Source organism: Acanthisitta chloris, unplaced genomic scaffold, assembly GCF_000695815.1.
Source record: "Acanthisitta chloris isolate BGI_N310 unplaced genomic scaffold, ASM69581v1 scaffold9296, whole genome shotgun sequence".
NCBI lineage: Eukaryota > Metazoa > Chordata > Aves > Passeriformes > Acanthisittidae > Acanthisitta > Acanthisitta chloris.
In genome coordinates this window covers 3,490-23,887 of record NW_008677575.1, presented here as the reverse complement: position 1 = coordinate 23,887, position 20,398 = coordinate 3,490, and the positions used below count along the sequence as shown (strand labels likewise).

At 42.5% G+C, this 20,398-nt stretch overlaps 1 protein-coding gene across 1 annotated transcript; it reads right to left on the bottom strand.

Annotated features, from left to right (window-relative positions):
- Positions 1 to 2,587: 2,587 nt before the first annotated feature.
- On the bottom strand, positions 2,588 to 17,130 carry LOC103803979 (the record flags this gene model as incomplete). The annotated part of the gene is made up of 15 exons (XM_009076559.1): positions 17,078 to 17,130; positions 16,851 to 16,943; positions 15,084 to 15,211; positions 13,581 to 13,727; positions 12,343 to 12,414; positions 10,041 to 10,208; positions 9,853 to 9,949; positions 8,845 to 9,059; positions 7,719 to 7,872; positions 7,072 to 7,280; positions 5,730 to 5,847; positions 4,655 to 4,860; positions 3,675 to 3,851; positions 3,453 to 3,553; positions 2,588 to 2,711 (listed from the first exon to the last, which is right to left on the bottom strand). Coding segments are annotated over exons 2-15 (1,971 nt in total), but the record flags the coding sequence as incomplete, so codon positions are not given.
- Positions 17,131 to 20,398: the final 3,268 nt, after the last annotated feature.

Sequence of the window (20,398 nt, the reverse complement as noted above, 5' to 3'; positions counted from 1 at the left end):
TAATCAGGGCGGGAATAATTTTAGTGGTCTGCAGTCCATATTTCGACAGCTGGAAGAAACAGGAAGTGTTATTTTGCAGCCTTGGGTTGTTTTCTGATAAGTTTTCTTCTGTAGCCACTTCAGAGAGGCAACAGGTTACAAGATTTACTGATCCAGTTAGCAGACCCTAGCACTTCCCAGTGCTGTCCCACCATCTGGTCTTTTCACTTCACGCAAGATAGTTCTGGTGGTCCCTGGAAGAGGTAGCTGCTGTGTCCAGTGGCACCGTTTGGAAAGCAGCAAGCACAGCAGAGCTTCAGGTGCTGCTGGAGAGAGACACACAGACTGAATTGAGAAGTGAGGCTGGAGCACATAGCTGAACAGCTCTGGTTCTTCAAGGGCAGATGAAGCTATAGGGTAAATCCTAACTGTTTGGAGGATTTGGACCATTCAAAGGAATTTGGAATGTGGCAGTGATTTGCACCTTAGTGTTTTTTATGTAAAATTTTGGATCTGTTTTCTTTCAGACTGGGGGCTGTCCCGTTGAAAACCTGTTGAAATAATACCTGGCTCCAAAACTGTCTTCTGTGGCCCAACTCCAACATGCCCTGCTCTACTGCTGGCATCTACTGCAGAGCCACACCACCTGTGTTTGGCTTGGCAGGTAGCTTTCCTTCGTCCCTCTCTTATGGGCTCGGGCTTAGACCAGGAGACTGCAAACCATGCCAGTTCCCTAGTTCTTTTCCCAGGACTTTTATTTCTGAGGTCTTGAAGGACAGGCTGCATGCCAGTTCCCTAGTTCTTTTCCCAGAACTTTTATTGCTGAGGTCTTGAAGGACAGGCTATGCATCGCTATGTCACAAAGCACAGTGACCTCTCTAGGTGAGTATGTGGGGCCTGGTGTTCTTACCAAATTCAGTTTACATGTGTCATCTTAGATCTGGAGCAACAATCCATACTGGTCCAGCAAGTACATAGCCCTGGAGACTGGTGGAATGGTGACCTGGAAAGGCTGGGAGTGACACACAGCATAGTTGTGTAGTTTTTAAAAAATACATAGATCCTACACATTATGTGCTAACATACTACAGTTTGAACTAAAGGTAACATCAAAGGTCACAGTCCATGTTTGAGGCTTTTCAGGTGCCAAAGTCAGAGCTCCTAAATCTCTGAAAAACATCAGGTCAGGGGTGCATTGCAATGGTTCTTTTTCTCCTGCACACCTACCCTTCTTTTCCCTTCTTGAGCTGCACTGTCCTCTGCAGGTCCTGCCAGGTGGTATGTTGGTAGGAGAGCATGCTGCCACCAAACAGTGCACATACACCTGGAAAGAAGAAAACATGCTACTTGGTCCTTATCAAATCCTACTTGTACAGAGCATTGTTTTGTCTTTTGTTTGCCTCCTGCAGGAACTACAGTTGGTTAGACTTAGGCTTCTATGAATACTTCCATGTGGCACCTTGTTGCTGAGCTTGCCTTGAGTTTCAAATTTGGTGTCAAAGAAGCCCTCAGGCAGTTTGGTAACTGAAAGGCTGAGACAGGAGAAGTTAAAATCTCACATGCTGTAGTGCATCAAAGCAAGACAGAAACTCAATCTAGTGCTAGATGCAGCTGTGCACTTAGGAAGCAGCACAAGCCAGAATTGCATCATGTTCGTTTCTAGCACGTTCATGAGTTGAACTGCTTATAGAAGGCCGAGTCAAAAAATGTGGTTACTTAAGCTGCTGAGGCAGGAGTACTGCCCTGGAGCACTGCCCCTGTCCTGGAGGTTTTTTTGGTCTAATTAGTCCTGTAAGAGGAGAATAGAACCTCAGAAATTAAGCCCAAACCCTTATGACTCTGCTTCCCTGCCCATTGGGCTGGCATCCAAGGAGATGGATGACAGGCTGGGACAGATGGGAGACAGCAGAGCTGAACTTCATGTGGATATTAGGACTTTTCTGTTCTGGACACTTTGATCTGAAGTGCTATGAATCTGATCTTATAAAGTCAAAAGCATCATATAAAATTGTATTTACATACCAAACTATTTTTGTTTACTCCAGTCAGTCCTATCTCAAGTCACTGAAATTGCTGGAGGAGATTTGAGAACTAGATTAAAGCTGTGCACCAGTCAGGCTAGTTGAGTTGAATGCTGGATAAGTCTTAAGTCTGTGAGGTGTTTAAATCGGCTATTTTTAAAATCATAGAATCATAGAATATCTCAGGTTGGAAGGGACCCATAAGCATCACCAAGTCCAACTTCTCAGTTGTGTCAACCATGAAACAAGAGGTAACGGACAAAAACTGACATGGAGGAATATGAGGAAGATCTTTACTGTGCGAGTGACTAAGCACTGGAACAGATTGCCCAGAGAGGTGGATTCTCTCTCACTGGAGGTATTCAAGCACTATCTGGATGCAATACTGAGCCATGTGCTCTAGGGTGGCCCTGCTTGAATAGGGAAGTTGGACGAGGTGGCCCATTGTGGTCACTTCCAATCTAACTGATTCTGTGAGTCCTGCTCCTCACTGGACTACCTAAAACTGAATCATATGACTAAGAGCATCATCCAGACACTCCAAGGATAGGGTCCATGAATGGGAGGTGTCTTTCACTTAATCTTACCTGTTCTAGTCGCTGTGCCAGGGTCCTTACTGCCAGCCTTTTAAAGTGAGAAGGGTGTCTCACCCTGGGGCTAACAGCTACTGGGCAGAACTCTGCAGTATAATCACTGCCATTAATCTCACACCTATTTGAGAGAAAAGATCAACAGATCTAGAAGAAATTAGCACTTTGCTGGTGAGCACATTAGTCATTTAACACTACTTGCCCATCCACAGTGATGTTCCATCTTGGGGTGCTGTTGAAGTCTAGAGACCTGGATACCCAGCAGTTTTCCAGGTATAACTCAACGTTGGGGCTCTCATCTTTCAGCTCCACTTCGAGAAACACAGACTGCATGGGTTGCTTGAGTATTGCCATGTTTGGGTCATAGAATTCCATGAAAGATTCATCTTGAGAAAATATCAGGGGATTTTTTTGCTGTTTACTTTTATTTAAACTAAAACATATTTGAAATTTTTCTGATTTTCATAGGAGGAGATTTACCTTTGGACACTCTTGAAACTAAATTCAGGGTATGTCTTACTCTTCTGTATGCTGCAGAAAACAAAATGTTAATGAGGGTCTTTAGTAGAAAGCAGAGCATGTCTTAACAAGGGAACTTATAACTGAAAGAGTCACAGAAGTTTAAAAATGGAGGAAGAGAATTGCCCACCTGCTGTATTTGACCTTGGAACCATCGTACCAGAGGCAAAGGGAGGTGACATGGCTGAATCACTAGTGAAAGCACCTAGCATTAGGGTCTCTTTTGCTTGATAGTAGCACAAGACTGTCAGTCTAGAACAGAAGAAAAGGTAATTTTTGTGTTCATGTCTACTTTCCAGCAGCTGTACCAAAGTGAGAGGTGTCAATGAGCAGCAGCTCCTACCTGTAGTCTGGATCTCTTGTGATGATCGGCATGTTCTGTCCTGGAAGAGTCTCTTTCTCATAAGAGATTTCATTTTCATATATAATGTGATCACCTTCAAACTATGCATATGGGAGGCTTATTAAAAATTAATTTTCTCAGGAGCTGGGGCAAGGGAACAAAAGAGAAAATGCAGGAGAGAGAGACTTCCAGCAGGTGTCTCTGCTCTGGCCATAGGCTTACCCTTACTGAAGTGCCACAGGTAGTGATGTGGAACTTGAAGAAGGCATGTGCTTCATTATACTCTCTAGGTTTGCAAGAGCTGTCCCTTAGTTTGGTTTTACTCATGTCAATGGCAGGAACTGTCTTCATTTGGGCAGATACCATTACAGTACCATCTGGCTGACATACTGAGAAAGTCTGAGAGTTGGTTATAAACTCACGGAAAGAATCACAGATCTTTATATTGACTGATCAGTTGCATAACTTACTTATAAATGCTGAGGAATTAAAACTGCAGCTAACGGAGAACGTCTGTAAGGTCTCCATAGTTCTCATTTTCCTTAGGGCAACATCAAATCTTGCTTTAATTTTCTGAAAAGACACTTCCTGTGAAGGAGGAGATGGAAGAGTTTCCTGTTAAAGTACAACATCCATGTGTACAAACTTCTGCTCTTTAGCTTGAATACTAACAGGTCAGAAGAATTAGTGTGAAGACTCGAGCCTAATGCAACATGGGGGCAAAAGTTTTCTTGTATGAATTAATCGGTCAATGTCACAGAGATAAATTTTGGCTGATCATTGTACAATAGTTCAGATGTTTATTACAGCATCAATTTTTCCCTGCCATGTCTTAACATTTCTACAAAATATTCCTTTTAAAAAGCTTCTTTCATAAAAACTCTATTGAAATATTGTTTCTGGCTCAGTGCAGATGGGACATTTTGCCTCATCTTACTAAAAATACTGAGGATCTTGTTTTTGAAGACTTGGTGCATATCTTTTAGAGACAACTTAGCACTGCAGATTGCATAATACATGACATTACCACAAGGGTCCATGTCCGATACCTCTTGTCCTGCTTGCACTGGCTTAGAGTCCTTGCCCCTGGAGGTTTTCCAGTATGTGTAATACCACAGCACTGCAAACTGACTGTGAGCCTGTCTATGTGAGCAAACAGTCCTACATGCTTTAAAGAAGGGATTGCTACATAGTTCATGTACCTCATAGATAACTCCCCCTGCAAACAGAGGTATTTGCAAGATCAGGTGTGTAGAATTGGTAGCTGCAAGATACCCATTGGTGAGGGCAGTGTGCCGGTTCAGGAGCTTGTTACCAAGATACAGGTTCCAGTACTGGTGCAAGCCAAAACTAGGGATGGATAGATACAGGTTTTCTTCATCACAGTAACCAACTGCTTCTGGTAGTTCTGCGTGAACAAGGTGGTATAAAGAGTTAGCAATGAAGGAAAGTTTCAGCGATGATGTTTGGCCCAGGCACGGTTTTCTGTCATGGATAAAAACCCCAGCAGCCTGTTCTGTACATACTAGCATTGTCTGCAGGGCTTTGGCTCAGCTGTGCATGTAGCAGCTCACATTTGGTGGGATGGGGAGTCCTCAGGCTTTAGCAGTGGCCTGCCAGCTTGCTTCAAGGGCTACCTCCTGTTTCTGTAAGGCAAACTGAGCTATGTGTGTAAATACATATTTTTGGTCAGCCTTCTTTGAGTTGAACCAAGAGCTATTTCAAAGATAAAATAGGACAGTGAGGAGACTGCCACCTTTGTGGCATCCAGAAATCTAATAAATTTGAGAAAATACCAATGAGATCTTCTGACTGTTTCAGTAACCTGCTAAGTACAGCTCTTAGTGGACGATTTCTCTTTACAGAAATGCTTTCTTTGGAGATCACAGCAATTTATTTGAGTCAGTTGTGTTCTGCCCTGGATGCAGAGGTAGAATTATGTTCGAGGACAAACTGAAACTTGTAGCAATGTCTGAAAGTTTTGCCAGTAGATGTATGTTCAAGTTATGAGGCATCTTGTTCACTGAGTTTGCAAGCCAGCTTCTTCTACACATGAATTTTATTGCTCTCAGTGTCTCGAGGGCAGACTCTCTTGCCAGTATGCAGAAGAGCTGCCATCAGTGAAGCAGCAAGTTGGCTGTTACCAACAATGAGCTATCGAAGGGTGGGGTTTTCCCCAAAGCTCTCATCCTCACTCTAATGCTGTTCTCATTGAATTCAATGAAAACCTGATCCATGCTGTTGATGCAAACCAGATAATGTCAGGGGAAAGCTTACCGATATCAGCAACCACACACTCCACCTCTGCCGAATGATAATAGAGTGCCATCTCCAGACCCACGCTAAGAGTGTAGTTAACCAGGAGGGTGTATTTTGTTTCATTTCTATTCACATACTGAAAGAGAGAGAAGTATAGGGCTGCAGCAGCAATGACTTCCAGTACAGACAGGCATGTATACCCTGAGCAACACTAAATAATTATCCCAACACCCTCCTCTCCCCTGCAAATAGCTCAGTCTCCAAAAACATTGCTTCAGCTGGCCTAAAACTATTCAGAAATCTGGACTGGATTCAACAGCTCCTTCAGCCAAACATAAATGTGGAGAATGTTATGCCTGTTCAGAAAATGGAGGCATGAGTGAACACAGTGGTGGTTCCTCTGTAGCCTCCATGGAGTGAGATCCGGGCCCAAATCCTTATTCTTCTTTACTCAGAGTGTGGGCTGAACCCAGAAGAGTAAGTAATCAGTTAAACAGAGGGTGTGAGGAGATTCTGTGAGAGATCTCTCTCAATACCCTCTTTTACTCCACAAAAATAATCCCAAAGCAAAACCTGGTGTTCAACCTGAAAGAAATACTTCTGAATTTTTTTGGCTTGCTTTGATCCTTAATGCAATTTAACTGTGGTTTGACTGCAGCCTGAAAATTATTTGTACAAGTTCTGATCCAGTGTGTTCACAATGTTCTTCCTTGTAGCAGAAAATAGCATTGCAGCTCTGTGTGGTTTGGTTGAAACAGTGGTAGAGGACTTGCAGTTATGCATCCTCTCACTGAAATGAGAGGCTGAAATCCTTCTGTGAGTGTATACTTTTTACAAATATTTAGATTACAAATGGTCTGCAGCTTAACAAAATTACATTTGGAATACCCTGAGCCTGCCCATACATGCTCGCACGGAGCATGGCCTGTGCCAGTGGTCAAATGGCTCTGCACAAACAGCAGGTTCAGGAGTTACTGGATGTTGGTAACTCGTGTTTGCAGCATTGCAATAATTGATTTATTTTGCCAAGACGCTCCTGTTTCAAGGGACAGCATCTAATACAGATTTGACAAACCTCTTCCTGTTGGGTGTGCGCTCAGATATCAGCCATGCTGACAGACACTAAATGAAGTCGTATTTCATACCATCTAATCACACTTGATACTACCTCTCTCCCAGAGACCTACAGGGAGCAAGGTGGGGACCTATGAGCCTCTAATCTTAACTCCGATGAGCTCAGACTCATTGGCACCTTTATGACTGAGGAACAGTTGTTGGTTAATAAAAGCTGGGCTGTGTTCTGCAAAGACACTGCCCCACCTCCTCCACGCAGCTGGTGAAATGACCTGCTGTATCTTACCTCCCTTAGAACATAGGGATCATCAAAAGAGACTTCCAGGATAAATCCTTTTGTTCTGTTAGAAAAGGGAGTTTCATAAATCTTGAACCCATGGTGCTGTGCTTCCCTCAGGGTAAATGGCACATTTCCTATTGCAATTGCCACCAGAGAGACGTCAGGAAGAAAGTGTCCAAATGCAACATTAAATAGCCGATCCTCTGGCACAGTATCTGCAGGGAGAGAACATCAAATTACTGCTGATGTGGATCAAGTAACGAAGATGGTTGGGGTGGCCTCCCATTCAAATTCCAGGAAACTTAGCCAACAGCCATCTCTTTAATGGCTCTGATTAATGAGTGTTTGTGTTCTAGTCAGATCTGAAATACTCTGAGTACAAGAGAATTGCTTCAAGCTGCAGGAGATTAACAACAACTTTATACAAAGTGGGTTCAGTGACTTTCTAGAGGTGCACTATGATGTGCAATGACTTTCCTGTAGAAATATAGAATCTAGTTCAGCCACATAAAATATGTAAAGACTATGCTAAGAGGCTCTTTTTTCTTTCTATTTCATTTATTCAGACAGCTCCAAAGATGTTTAGTGCTTTTAGTGAAGCAATGTATAACATGGGAGAAGATCAGTAAAAGTCAATGAGAGGAATGACTTACTGTTGATAACAGTTGGTATTTGTGGCATGAAAGGTGTGGTGATGGATTTGATGACTGTATACTTCGTGGTTTGCCAATCTGCATCTGTCCATGTGTGCTCCAAAAACAAATCGATACGGTAAATGACTCCGTATACACCACCAGATACGGAGCTCTAGGAGGTAAAATGTGTGATTAAGCCTTAATTCTCAATAGCTCAATAGAGGAATGACTGAATATGGTTAAAATTCTTATGCGAGAAACAGAAAATGGTATTCTAGTATAGGCTGGGATGGATTTTGCTAGGGGAGCTTGTTTGGTTGTTAGCTTGGCCCATTTGTCTGGTCCATGTGTGGGCCAGATACACATAGTGATGTAAGTAACCACTAATATACAAAAAAGTGAATTTCTGAAGGGGAGAAGTCAAAATCACACCAATGTCATTTTTACAAATGGAAATGATAAAGAGCTTTGTAGGAATACTGCCAGCTCTTTTCTAGGTGCTCAAAGTCAAGCTGAATAGAGTTTTGAGCCACCTGATCTAATGAAAGATGTTTCTGCCCATAGCAAGCAAGTCTGGACTAGATGATTTTTAAAGGTGCTTTCCAACCCAAACCATTCTATTCTGTTCTACGGAACATTTCTTTTGAAACTGCCTCTGAATCTGTAAATTACAGATTGATGAGGAGTAAACTATGTTCCAAGCAGGTGGCTGCACCCCCACCTACATGCTGAGAACTTATTCCATGCTAACTCATGCTGTCTCCTTGGAAATTGTCTGGGAAATTACTCCTTGAGCCAGGCCAGAAGTTTACTAGGACTAGTTTTCATGATTTAACAACATAGACAATTGAATTTCAGTGCCCAGGAATCCCTCCAATCTTAATGTATTAGTATGTCTTATAGATTATTAACAAAAGACTGTCTCTTGCTTTATCATATTTTGTAGTTATAAATTCTTAGTTTCTGAGTAACTGCTTTTGAAACACAGAGAAGGGGCATGTAGGTCTTCAAATATTTCTTGTATCTACAAATTTTAAGCAGCAATCAATCAGTCTTTGGAATGACTTGGAATGATCATGATTTAGGAACATCTTCCATGGCACAGGCCCTCAAATGTGTTAGCGTGTGACAGGTTCATACTAACCTTTAGCTTCCCTCCTTCTGCTCCAATAGGGATAGTTATTCTAATGTGTGTCTCGTTGTGCTCCAGCAAGTAGTTCTTCTCTGGATTTACTAAGACTTGATCATCAATTCCTATTACAATGCTTTTAGACACAAAGGTGGATTCTTGAACCACTAAGGTAGGGATAACACTTGGTACGGTCCATGTTAGAGTAGTATCAGTGAAGCTGATGCCATCTGTTGGGTTAGATAGACAGTCCCAGAGGATGAGTAATTGGAGTGACCAGCCAGTCTTCTCTCTGCAACAGCTGCCTTCCCTGACTCCTTTTCATCAGGATATCTGTACAGCTTTCACTGTTGCAACACCTTGTAGGATATTAGCCAACTGACACCTATTTTGTCACAGAGACCCTGGCACCTAAAGTAGGCTTGAATCACCAGTTTCAAGTGACTAATTAATTTATTCAGGAGAACAGGCAGTCATGTTCCCAGTTGTCCTGGTCCCAGGGCTTACTGGAAAAGGAACGGGGCACAGAGCCAGCTGTTTGGACCTTCTTGAAATATTGGCTTCAGGGTCATGACAACTTAAAACCTCCTGCTTCCTGATAACTTGTTCATATTAATACTCTTCTTTGAGAGTCAGGTGCAGCCACCACTTCTTTGCAAAGAGCCAGGCTAGTTCTGCCTCTCCAGAGAGAAGGACTAGGTAAGTCCCAAGGATGCAGAGCTACATGCCCTGTGTGGAGTTGTATGAAAGGGGAGAGACAAGGCTGTGGGAGGGCAGGGGAGGCTCCCTGGCTCTTCTATAGCAGTTCTGCTTGCCTCCAACTACACTGGGAACACAAGTAATGTAGTGTCACAGCAGGGAACATGTTTGTCCAGGACTGAAGCCATGGACTCTTAGCTCATGTTGCTCTGAGGGCAGATTGTAAACCTCTTCTCTTAGAGTAGGTCACAGTGAAGTGGGAAGACTTATTTTCTACTAGCTCCTTAGGTGGTTATTTTTAGGGAAGAAGGAAGAAATCCTTACCAACAGGACAGGAGACAGTTGTGTCAATCAGCAAAAGCAGCCACCGCTGCCTGTACATGGAAGTGGAAGTGACCATATTCATATTTACACCACTGACCTGTTGGGGTGCAGGCAGAAAAAGAGAGCTATGTTCTAGAGAGGCAGTGGAAATAGCAGAATTTTGTGTCTGATTGAGATCACCAACTCACCATGCTGATGTCAGACTCGTTGCTGTGGTAGGGCGCACGGAGGTACACTCGAGACAGTGTGTTATTGAAGCTGTAGCCCAGTTTTACTGCATCGCTTACTGTTACTCTCTTTCTCCCTGATGGAGAAACAAACATCAGTTGCCATTGCTGGTATGCAACATTTTGAGTCTGAAAGAAAGATATGAGCTGCATCAGACCTAAGTCAAAAAAAAAAAAAGATATTGTAGCACATATTTTCCTGTTAGAAGGTGGAGTAACTGGAATGATACTGGACACTACTAGTTCATCTTAGGCAAGAAATACCCTTTATATATCTATATAGATATAGATATAGATATAGATATAGATATAGATATAGATATAGATATAGATATAGATATAGATATAGATATAGATATAGATATAGATATAGATATAGATATAGATATAGATATAGATATAGATATAGATATAGATATAGATATAGATATAGATATAGATATAGATATAGATATAGATATAGATATAGATATAGATATAGATATAGATATAGATATAGATATAGATATAGATATAGATATAGATATAGATATAGATATAGATATAGATATAGATATAGATATAGATATAGATATAGATATAGATATAGATATAGATATAGATATAGATATAGATATAGATATAGATATAGATATAGATATAGATATAGATATAGATATAGATATAGATATAGATATAGATATAGATATAGATATAGATATAGATATAGATATAGATATAGATATAGATATAGATATAGATATAGATATAGATATAGATATAGATATAGATATAGATATAGATATAGATATAGATATAGATATAGATATAGATATAGATATAGATATAGATATAGATATAGATATAGATATAGATATAGATATAGATATAGATATAGATATAGATATAGATATAGATATAGATATAGATATAGATATAGATATAGATATAGATATAGATATAGATATAGATATAGATATAGATATAGATATAGATATAGATATAGATATAGATATAGATATAGATATAGATATAGATATAGATATAGATATAGATATAGATATAGATATAGATATAGATAAGGAATTCTAGAGCTCTTTAAGGCACCTTTAGAGTCTTATAACAGCCCTGAAAGAAACTTAGACTTGTGGCCTTATACAACTCCACTGTGGACAAAATACCTGTGCTGTTAAGAAACTGACTGTATTGATGTCTATTGATTGCTGGAGCAGTCCAGAGGCCAAATGACAGACTGCCTTTTATAGTATGTAGACATGCTGTACCAAAAATAAGAAGAAAGGAACTCCTGTACTGGCCTAGAACAGAGTCCTCTGAAATGGTAGCTGTATGGGAGCGTAGTCGAAAATGGGCATAAGAAATAAGTAAGACATGAGAGAAACAGGACAAGCATATATATTTCACAGAATCACAGACTGGTTGAGATTGGAAGGAACCACTGATGGTCATCTTGTCCAACCTCCCTGCTCAAGCAGGGCCCCTTATAGCATGTTACTCAGGATTGTGTCCAGGCAGTTTTTGAAAATCTGTAGAGAAGGAGACTCCACAACCTGTCTGGGCAATCTGTTCCAGTGCTCAGTCATCTGCACAATAAAGAAGTTCTTCCTCATGGTTAGGTGGAACTTCCTGAGCATCAGTGTCTCCCCATTGCCTCTTGTCTTATTAGCACCACCAAGAAGAACCTGGCTCCATCGTCTTGACACCCTCCCTTCAGATACTTATATATGTTGATAAGATCCCCTCCTAGTCTTCCCCAGGCTAAATAGGCCCAGCTCCCTCAGTCTTTCCTCATAAGAGAGATCCTCCAGTCATTTTTTCCCCCTGATTCTTTCCAGCCTCAAATAATTTTAATCTCATGGACTCCTGAGCTATCTGTAGCTTCTTTGTATTTTCTATGTCTTATTGGATTTTTCTTCAGTCAACTTTTCCAGACTCTCCTTGAAATCAAGTAAGCTTTTAGCAGCCACAACATCTTTTGGCAATGAGTTTCACAGATTCACTACTCATTGTGTGAAGAACCACCTACCTTTGTTTATCTTGAACTAAATTTCCACTAATGGAACGAGCATATGGCTCTGTTCTCCCACCTAAATGTCTTTTTTCAGTCTAGAGGTCTAAAAAACTTGAGAGGTTTTCCAGTACTTGATGGCAACTTTGCCATCTCCCTTTTTTTTTTGAAAGAGATGGAGCTATGCCCCAAGTATGACTCATAAGACTAGAGAGAAGAGACAGGCAAGGAACCGTTAGGAAAGACTCCTCTTCATACCTCTGGCAGGGCTGACATCCATGCTACAGTGTAGTCGTTTGAAACTGCAGGGACATCAGTCTTCACTGACACCTGGGGGGACACAGAAAACTTTTGGGGAGCAAACAGATCTTCAGCATTATTACAGGAATGGGGAGCAGAGAGAGGGCATTTAGATTTGTTCTCCAAGGTCTGTTTGGATTTAGCAATTTACAGTCATTGGAGGTAATGAAAGTATTTCCATAGTGGTTCTTGATGGCAGTAACTTTTGTAGCCTTAAAATCAAACGTAGAAACAATGGCATTTATGGTGGTGCATGTACAGCAGAGGGAATACTTTGTGTATAACCAGGTAAATCAGAAGTCCTGCTTCATATCTGGTAGGCTGTAAACTAGATCCCACTCTGGAGACATTGAGTGGTATCTGAGTCTCTCTACCAGAGGTATAGGGAAGCAGGTTATTGGCTTTAACAAGACTGGTTCCCTCTTCCCATGCAAGCTGAACACCTGGAAATGCAGGATCCCCCATGGCTAAGGTGCTGTGGTGCTAATCTTGCCAACATATGCTGCATAGTGAGGTGAGGAAGGAGGACAGTCAGAGGACACTGAGTTGGGAGTCAGTGTTTGCCTAAGACATCTGTGCCACGTTTTAAGTGTGTTGCTACACCCATATGTGACTGCACAACCTCAGGTTTTAACAGGAGAAATATGCTTTCTTTGTCCTGCCTATATGGTATGTACAGAAAGCAGTGAAGTTCGTTTTGTTCACTACCTTATTTCTACACTGATGTGCAGGTGATGGCAGCAGGTTGGACAGCCCAATCACACCATCCAGCAGGAGGCAGGTCCTGTCTCACAGCGATGTTTGGTGAGTTATGTGATGCAGCAGAGATGCAGCTCTCCAAACCCTCAGTTTTATTATTTCATATATTAGGATGATTATCACAGATGCTGCAGCACTTTATAACATAAAGGTACTCTCTTGAGCTAAAGAGCTTGCCCTGCCTGGCTGGTGATTTGCTTGCAGGGGCTTGATTACATCGTCTGTACAGTTAACTGAGTTTCATTGCATCCAAAATACCTATTGCATGTAAATGTGTTACTAATAAGCATCTACATTATGCCCTCTGCTAAATATCAGCAGGTTGCTATTATGCCTGGTACATAATGTAAAATCAACTTCTGACAGGAATTTGTGGAGGTTGTTGTGCCTGGCAGGGAGCTTGGATGTCGCTTTGCCTTCAGTGGGAAAGTTTTTACCTCCATGTAGTTTTCTTCGCACACAATTTCTCTTGAAGGCCAGGAAGGGTAGGAACAGTACATAGGGTAGGTGTAGGTCACAGCTGCCCTCATGCTTGAAAATGAGGAGACCTTGATGTTCACAGTCAGTGAAAACAGCTCATCTACCTGGGAAGAAAAACTGGCAATTCAGCAGATAGTGTGGAAAGTCTCAGGAGTGGCTGCATGGGACAATCCAGCCCAGTGTCCTGTTTCTGAGAGTGTTTTAGAATGACAAGAAGAGGTTGAGAGCTGCGGTGACAGTTCCTCCAACATACCACTCTGTCTGAAGTGGTTTGTGTGCAGAGGCTTTCTGAGCCAGAGACATTGCCTCAGCACTCACAGCCTTTGCCTCAGATCATATCTCAGCACTATTCTTGCCGCAGTATAAAGGATCACCTGGTCGAGGGAAGATCTAACCTACCTTACCATGTAATTCATATTTCTGAAATCCATAACTCTATGTACTTCCACATGGAGAGAAAGTACTGGAGGTTTTGCTTTGATGTAGGTAGTTCAGATCTATCTTATTAATGCTGTTTAGTGTCTATCTTGACTAGCTCCAGTAAGAACTCCTTTTGGTTCTTCAACTCTCCAGTAGCCACACGTGAAGCCATAGACTGTGCTTCTATCTGATTTTCCACAGAAAAAGGCAAAACCTTTCCAGAGAAGTTTCCAGCCTGTAAATCCAGGTCGTTGCACAGCACACTGCACAACCCCATTCTTGTTAGCATAACCTCTGCCCGTAACGTTTTACTGTATTGTTTTTCTGTGGGGTTTTCAGGACCAACCAGACTAAACATGGACAAACGATGAAGTTTCTGCTCTGATATGTTCTGTTTCTAGGTACATTTCATCTCAGCTAACATTTCAAAATTAGAAATCCATGCTATGCTTTTACATGTATTTTTGGAAGGGGTGAATCACCTTCCGGAGATGCCTGTTTCTATCCATTGACTATTGTGGAAGTGTAAACAACTAATTTAGACTAGACATTATCTTTTAGATGGCTAAAGTTACATGAGACAAATCTGGGTCTAACAGACGTGTGTGATCTACGTTCCTAGGCATGTGTTAACAGGCACATTACCACACAAATTAAGCCAGGAAATGATCTGCCAGAATCACACTGCAAACGTTGCTTTTTCAAGCAGATGCCTACTTCTTTCCAGAGAGGCTTTCAAGAAACTCTCTGGCAAATCAGCAGCTACAAGGATATGCTTGAGAACTGGCAGCAAGTCAGCAGCATTAGGCTAAGTGTCATTCCATAGAGAGAGGAAATCCCATGTCAGTCACACTGAACAAACTTCATACCGGAGAGCCATTGCCTATTCATTTCTGCACACTACCAACACTAGCTCCTTGAATTCACTATTTCTTCGGTTCTCAAAACATGTTATTAGAATGCCATATAATATCTCAATCTTGTCGTTTTGGAGAGGATGTACTGTCTGAGCTGTTTTCAAGCCCATGTCTGGGTCTTACCTCGTTGGTGACATGACAGCCAAGCACCGATGCACGGAAGACGGGGTTGCCCCACACATCTTCTGACAGGACATAGCCACAGCGAGATGCTAGTTTCTCATCCAGCAGAATGGGGCCAGCATAAGGATCTACAGAAAAGGGAATATGTGGATTGTAAAGCTCAGGGCAAGTCACAGGGCAGAGTGGTGCTGAGGCCCTCTCATGCAGCTCTTTTCTGAAGAGTTCCAGCTGTGCGGTGTGACATGTGCTGTTAAGAAGCTGGCGAAACTGTGTTGGCATGTGTAAGAGTGCATGAGATAATCTGGCATGACTCAAGATCACCCACATAATGTGTGCTTTAATGCCTGTTTCTTTGTGTCCAGAAGGTTGTGCCACAGCCACCTTGAAGTACAATTATGGAGGGTTTATCTGAGGCATCATCTACATTTCTCCCTCCCTGATTTTACTCCCTAGAAAGGAATTATGTGCTATTAAGCCCATCCATTTCTAAGAATAATCAGGTTGTGATAATCTACTGCTCACTGTGGTCAGAGGGTACAGTCATAGACTTATTTTGGATGGACATTTCTATATACTGGTCAGGTTTACTGCTCATCTCTGTGCACTGTGAAACCTACGGGGGAGCCAAGTAATAGACACGACAGAGGCCGGCTGTGCTCAGCTCTTGGTGTTGGTAGGGTTAATAACATCATATTTTGTTAATTACCTGCCCTTAAGGACCTGCTTTAGTTTTGGGTTAGACACAAGAATCTGTAAAAATAGATAGGGTTTAACTAGCTGCCACTGAAATTTCTAGATTTGTCTGTCATCTTTATATGTCTAACAGTACTACAACTGCTGTTTCAGTAGATATAAGCTTGCAGCCAGGATAGACTAAGGAGATAAGTGGGAATAATTTTGGAAGAAGAAGGAATGGCTTTTATGTGACCAACTGATAGAGCTGGAAGAAACAAACAGCATTTTGTGCCTGAGGGCTGGTCTGGTTTTTTCCAGCGGTATCAGTTGCTCTCATAAATGCTATTGCTTCTCCCCACACCCTTTCCGTACTTGATTTTTTCAGTTCTGCCTCCAAATCAAGTGAAAAAAACCAAAACCCAGAAAAAAGTGTACTGATCTCAACAGAAATAAACCTGGTTTGGGGTGAAATCACATCAGTTTTTCAATCTGATGTGAACATTTTCTGGTTTTCATTTTGGTTCAGTAGATTTTTGTTTTCCTTAGCAAAATGGAAACCCTTTGTTCAGTCTGAATTAGGGCATTTAACTGCCATTGTGGTGTTAAATCAAAGGGAAATTAAAAATTAAAAAGGCCTTTAATTGCTGCAGCATTCACTCAGCATTTATTGAAAGTGTTTTCTGGGTATTACCCAGCCTACACTGCTGTTGTCATCTGTGCTGTTCCGGACATATCCGATCTGCAGTGTCACCTTTGTTTTCTTTGCTAGACACATGTAAGGGATCAACAGAGGAAAGAATGCAAGCCAAGTGTCAGTCCTTCCTCAGACCATCCTTTCTTCTTTCCCCAGCATGCTAGTTGTAAGGTGCAAAGTGGGCTGTGTCTGTAGGTACAAGCTTTATTCCTCTGTAGGGATACTGACCAAATTGAGTTGCAAGAGACCAGGTCTAGGTGACAAGGATGTGCTGCGAGTTCTTTGGGGTCAGTTACCAGCTATCAGTAGATGGCAGCAGCATCCAGGTCACCGACGCTGTGATCACTTAGGTGATTCCCCAGCCTTCACGGTATTCGGGGCAGCCACTTGTGACTCACCGTTGATTTCCAGCTGGAAGAACTTTCCCTGGAGCAAGAGTTTATTCAGTTTCATCCAAAAAATTCTGGAGCGGCAGCTGCTCTCTACAAAACCTGGTGGGAGTGCATATGGAGCAGATGAGACAGTGGGACTGGAGGGCAGAGAAGAGGCAGATCCTGTTATGAGCAAAGTAACCAAGTTCTTATCCTTGCCTCTTCCCACTATCCTTTTATCATGTTTCACCAACCTGGGGGAGCCGTCTGCCTCCCTTGTCCCAGCCAGAACAGCAAGAAAAGCACCCAGATCCTGCAGTATGAGCACATGAACTAGTAACTGGGTGACCAAAGAAAAAAACAAATATTGAAATGGAAAATTAAGGAAGTGGCAACTAAAGTCTTGTTACCTGCACAGTGAGTGACCCACAGCCTCCATCTGTCCCCAGAGACCTGTGCATGGGCAGCAGAGTCCTCCTCCCTGTGAAGCAAAGCAGACCCAGCTGTAGAGACAGAACTTGGTCAGACCCAGGAGGAGAGGTACAGCTTACCTTTTACAGATTGTGCTGCCTTCTCCAAACCTTGTGTGCGGACCAGGAGAGGCCAGTGGCTTCTGTTGTGGAGGGACACCTGGGCCAAATCCTGCAGTGCCCTCCAACGTTATCTGAGCTCACTCCCAGCAGCGGGAGGCAGCCTCCCTCTCACTGGCAGGGCACAGCACCCTTCTGCCAGGTATTTGCAAGGTCAGAGGCTGCTGCTGAGCCTAATTGTAGTGAGTGCAGCAGAGGGTGCTCAGTGCTTTCCATCAACCCTTGGGAAGTATTCTCATTCCTTACAAGCCAGTTGGGTAGCTTTGGCTTCAGGTCTTAAGAGCACATGAAACATTCCCTCAGAGGTATTTTAATTGGGTCTACACAGGAAATACATTTTTGTTCCTGTGAAATGTCCCAGTGACCCAGCTATGCCAGAGATAACAGCAGTTCTTTGGCAGCTGCACATTTTGCTTTTGTGGATCCAGTTAGATCGCCCTTTGATTTGTTTGATTATCAGAGAGTGTTTTGGTAAAAACATCTTGTTTTCAGAAGTGCTCCAATATCTCTGGATCAGTCAGACCATGTGCAGGTCTGTAAATGGCCAAACATATTGTCTGGGAAGAGAAAGTCTACTTCTAATGCTAATTGTGACTCTGAGACTGCAAGTGACCCAGGAAGCAGAAAGTCTGAGAAGTCTGATGAGCTAAAACTACAGCTCGTGTGGCATGGATGAGCCATGGCAGGGTGAGAAGTACAGGACATTTAGGCTGACATTTTAGCCACTGAAACCCAGGGCTCAATCTCCTTTTGGTCCCCATTTTGGGGCATTGCCCAACCATTCTTCCCTTACTTTGGTTCACAGGCATGAGCAGAGCTGTGCTGTAGAAATGAGATTGTTTTTACGGCCCACATCACTTCAGGGTAAACAAAGCCAGTGGGCAGATCCACTCCCAGGACTCTGCAATCAGTGTGATTTCTTCCTCTGTCCCCCTCTCTCAGAGGACCTCTGAAGTAACAGCAGAACCCATGCTGCTGCCCTGCCAGACACGCTCATTTTGCACAGCAGGGAGCTGGTGGCATGCTTGTGTGAGTGCTCTGGAGCAGAGCCCTGGGGCTTTAGCAATCTCCTAATTAATGTCCTTTGGCTACAAGACTCTTTCTCATTCAGTGGGAACCTAAGTCCAACTTCTGCAACAGCTTCTCATGAGCCCACGGAGGACTCGCTGCATGATCCTGGCCTGCATTAACTCTGCGTCCCCGGGCTCAGAGTGACTCTTCATTGAATCCAGCTGGGGCTGGAATTCGGCTGGAAATGGAGGTACTCAGATACCACAGTGATGAGTGTGGTGTAACAATGAGATTTTGAATTTTGAGTGAAAACTTCAGTATATTTGGATAGCAAACAGTTCCAATTTTGATAAGCTACTTCCAAGAGCCGTGTAGCATCTCCTTGAGATACTGAGAGTCAAGGTCTGAGGGAGCCATCTTAGAGAGAGCGTGATTTCAATTTATTAATTAACAGTCAACTGTCAGGACAGGTACACCACTGCAATTAGCTGCCATAGGCAGTGAGGAGATGAATTTCTGCGTCTTTGAACAACTCAGATCATCATGATTATCCTGTTTCTGGCATTAATCTTGGATCTAAACGTGGCAAAAATGACTTTGGATGTGACATAGAAATTGTGGTCAGTGTGCAATAGCCAGCTCTTGGCCTTGCTGTCAACCAAGCAAAGCAAAGCAAGTCCAGGTCAAACGCTTTTGGTTTCCAAGGATCACTTAAGTGCTGCAGAAAGCATTGTTAGCACTGGGCGTCTGGAAGCATCGGCTGCTTGTGGTCCCTAAAGTCCCTCTGGTACTCATTATAAAGGTAGGGAGGATAGGCTTGTGCGTTCCAGGATATTATATTTGTCTACTCGATTTTCCTTGCTGTTTTGGCTGCATGAGAGCACCCATCTTAGCGTTCTTGTAGGGTAATAAACAGCTGCTGTGTTTCGACATTGAGGTGATGGCATTCAGTGGTGGATAAGATGATTCATGGCTTGGGTTCTTTCAAGCTGAAAGGTACCGTATGAATGCAATGTTTTGGTTTCTCTTTTTTTCCCTGCATGGGTCTGGAACTGGGGTTTGTATTATATAATGTGACTGAAAGTTTAAAACCGGCCACTTGGAGCAGCATGCATACAGCACCTCTCCCAGTGAGGTTTGCTTTCCGTGGCGGAAAAAGGCTCCAGCCCTTTGAGTCATGTTGTTTGTATGTCTGTTGTTCTGTGGCACTGAAATCCTCAGGTTACCTGAATGCTACAGAAAAAGATTTGTAAATTTTTCTGTCCTAAGTCTTTTAATTATAACTTTATTTTTTAAACTGGGTAAAATGCAAAGAGGTTGTTTTTGTGGTTTTATCTTCACTTAGGTTCTGTGTGTTGATCTGAAGTAAACCTCAAGAGTTGGATACTTAGTCTGAGTGTGGGATAGAGCAAAATGGCACCCATTATTGAACAAAAAAACCTAGTGAACAACGCAAGAGGGAATGAGGTGAAGTCTTATTTTAATGTACCATAAACAGATTAATCGAATCATCGAATCACAAAATGGTGTGGGTTAGAAGGGATCTTAAAGATCATCCAGTTTCAAGCCCCCTGCTATGGGCAGGGATGTCATTCACTAGATCAGGTTACTCAGGGCCCCATCCAACTTACCCTTGAATACTTCCAGAGATGAGGCGTCCACAACTTCTCTGAGCAACAGCCTTTGCTTACATCAAGTCTTTGCTTATATAGAGTTGGGAGAAGCCAATATAAGAGATCCCTGCCCTCCTTGTCCTCTTGGAGCTGCAGGATAAGCCACTGAAAATGGCTTATCCTGGCAAATCTGAAATAGAGACAGAAATACTGTTGTGTCAGTGTTTCTAAACCTAGAAATGGTTGCCCAAGAAAGTGAGCTAAGATGTGATCGTCAAATAGAGAGCCTCTAGGAAGTCTTCAAAGGGAGATGCTAGAGGAGATGCTTTTCTATGGGAAGAGATATGCCTTGGAGCGAGGT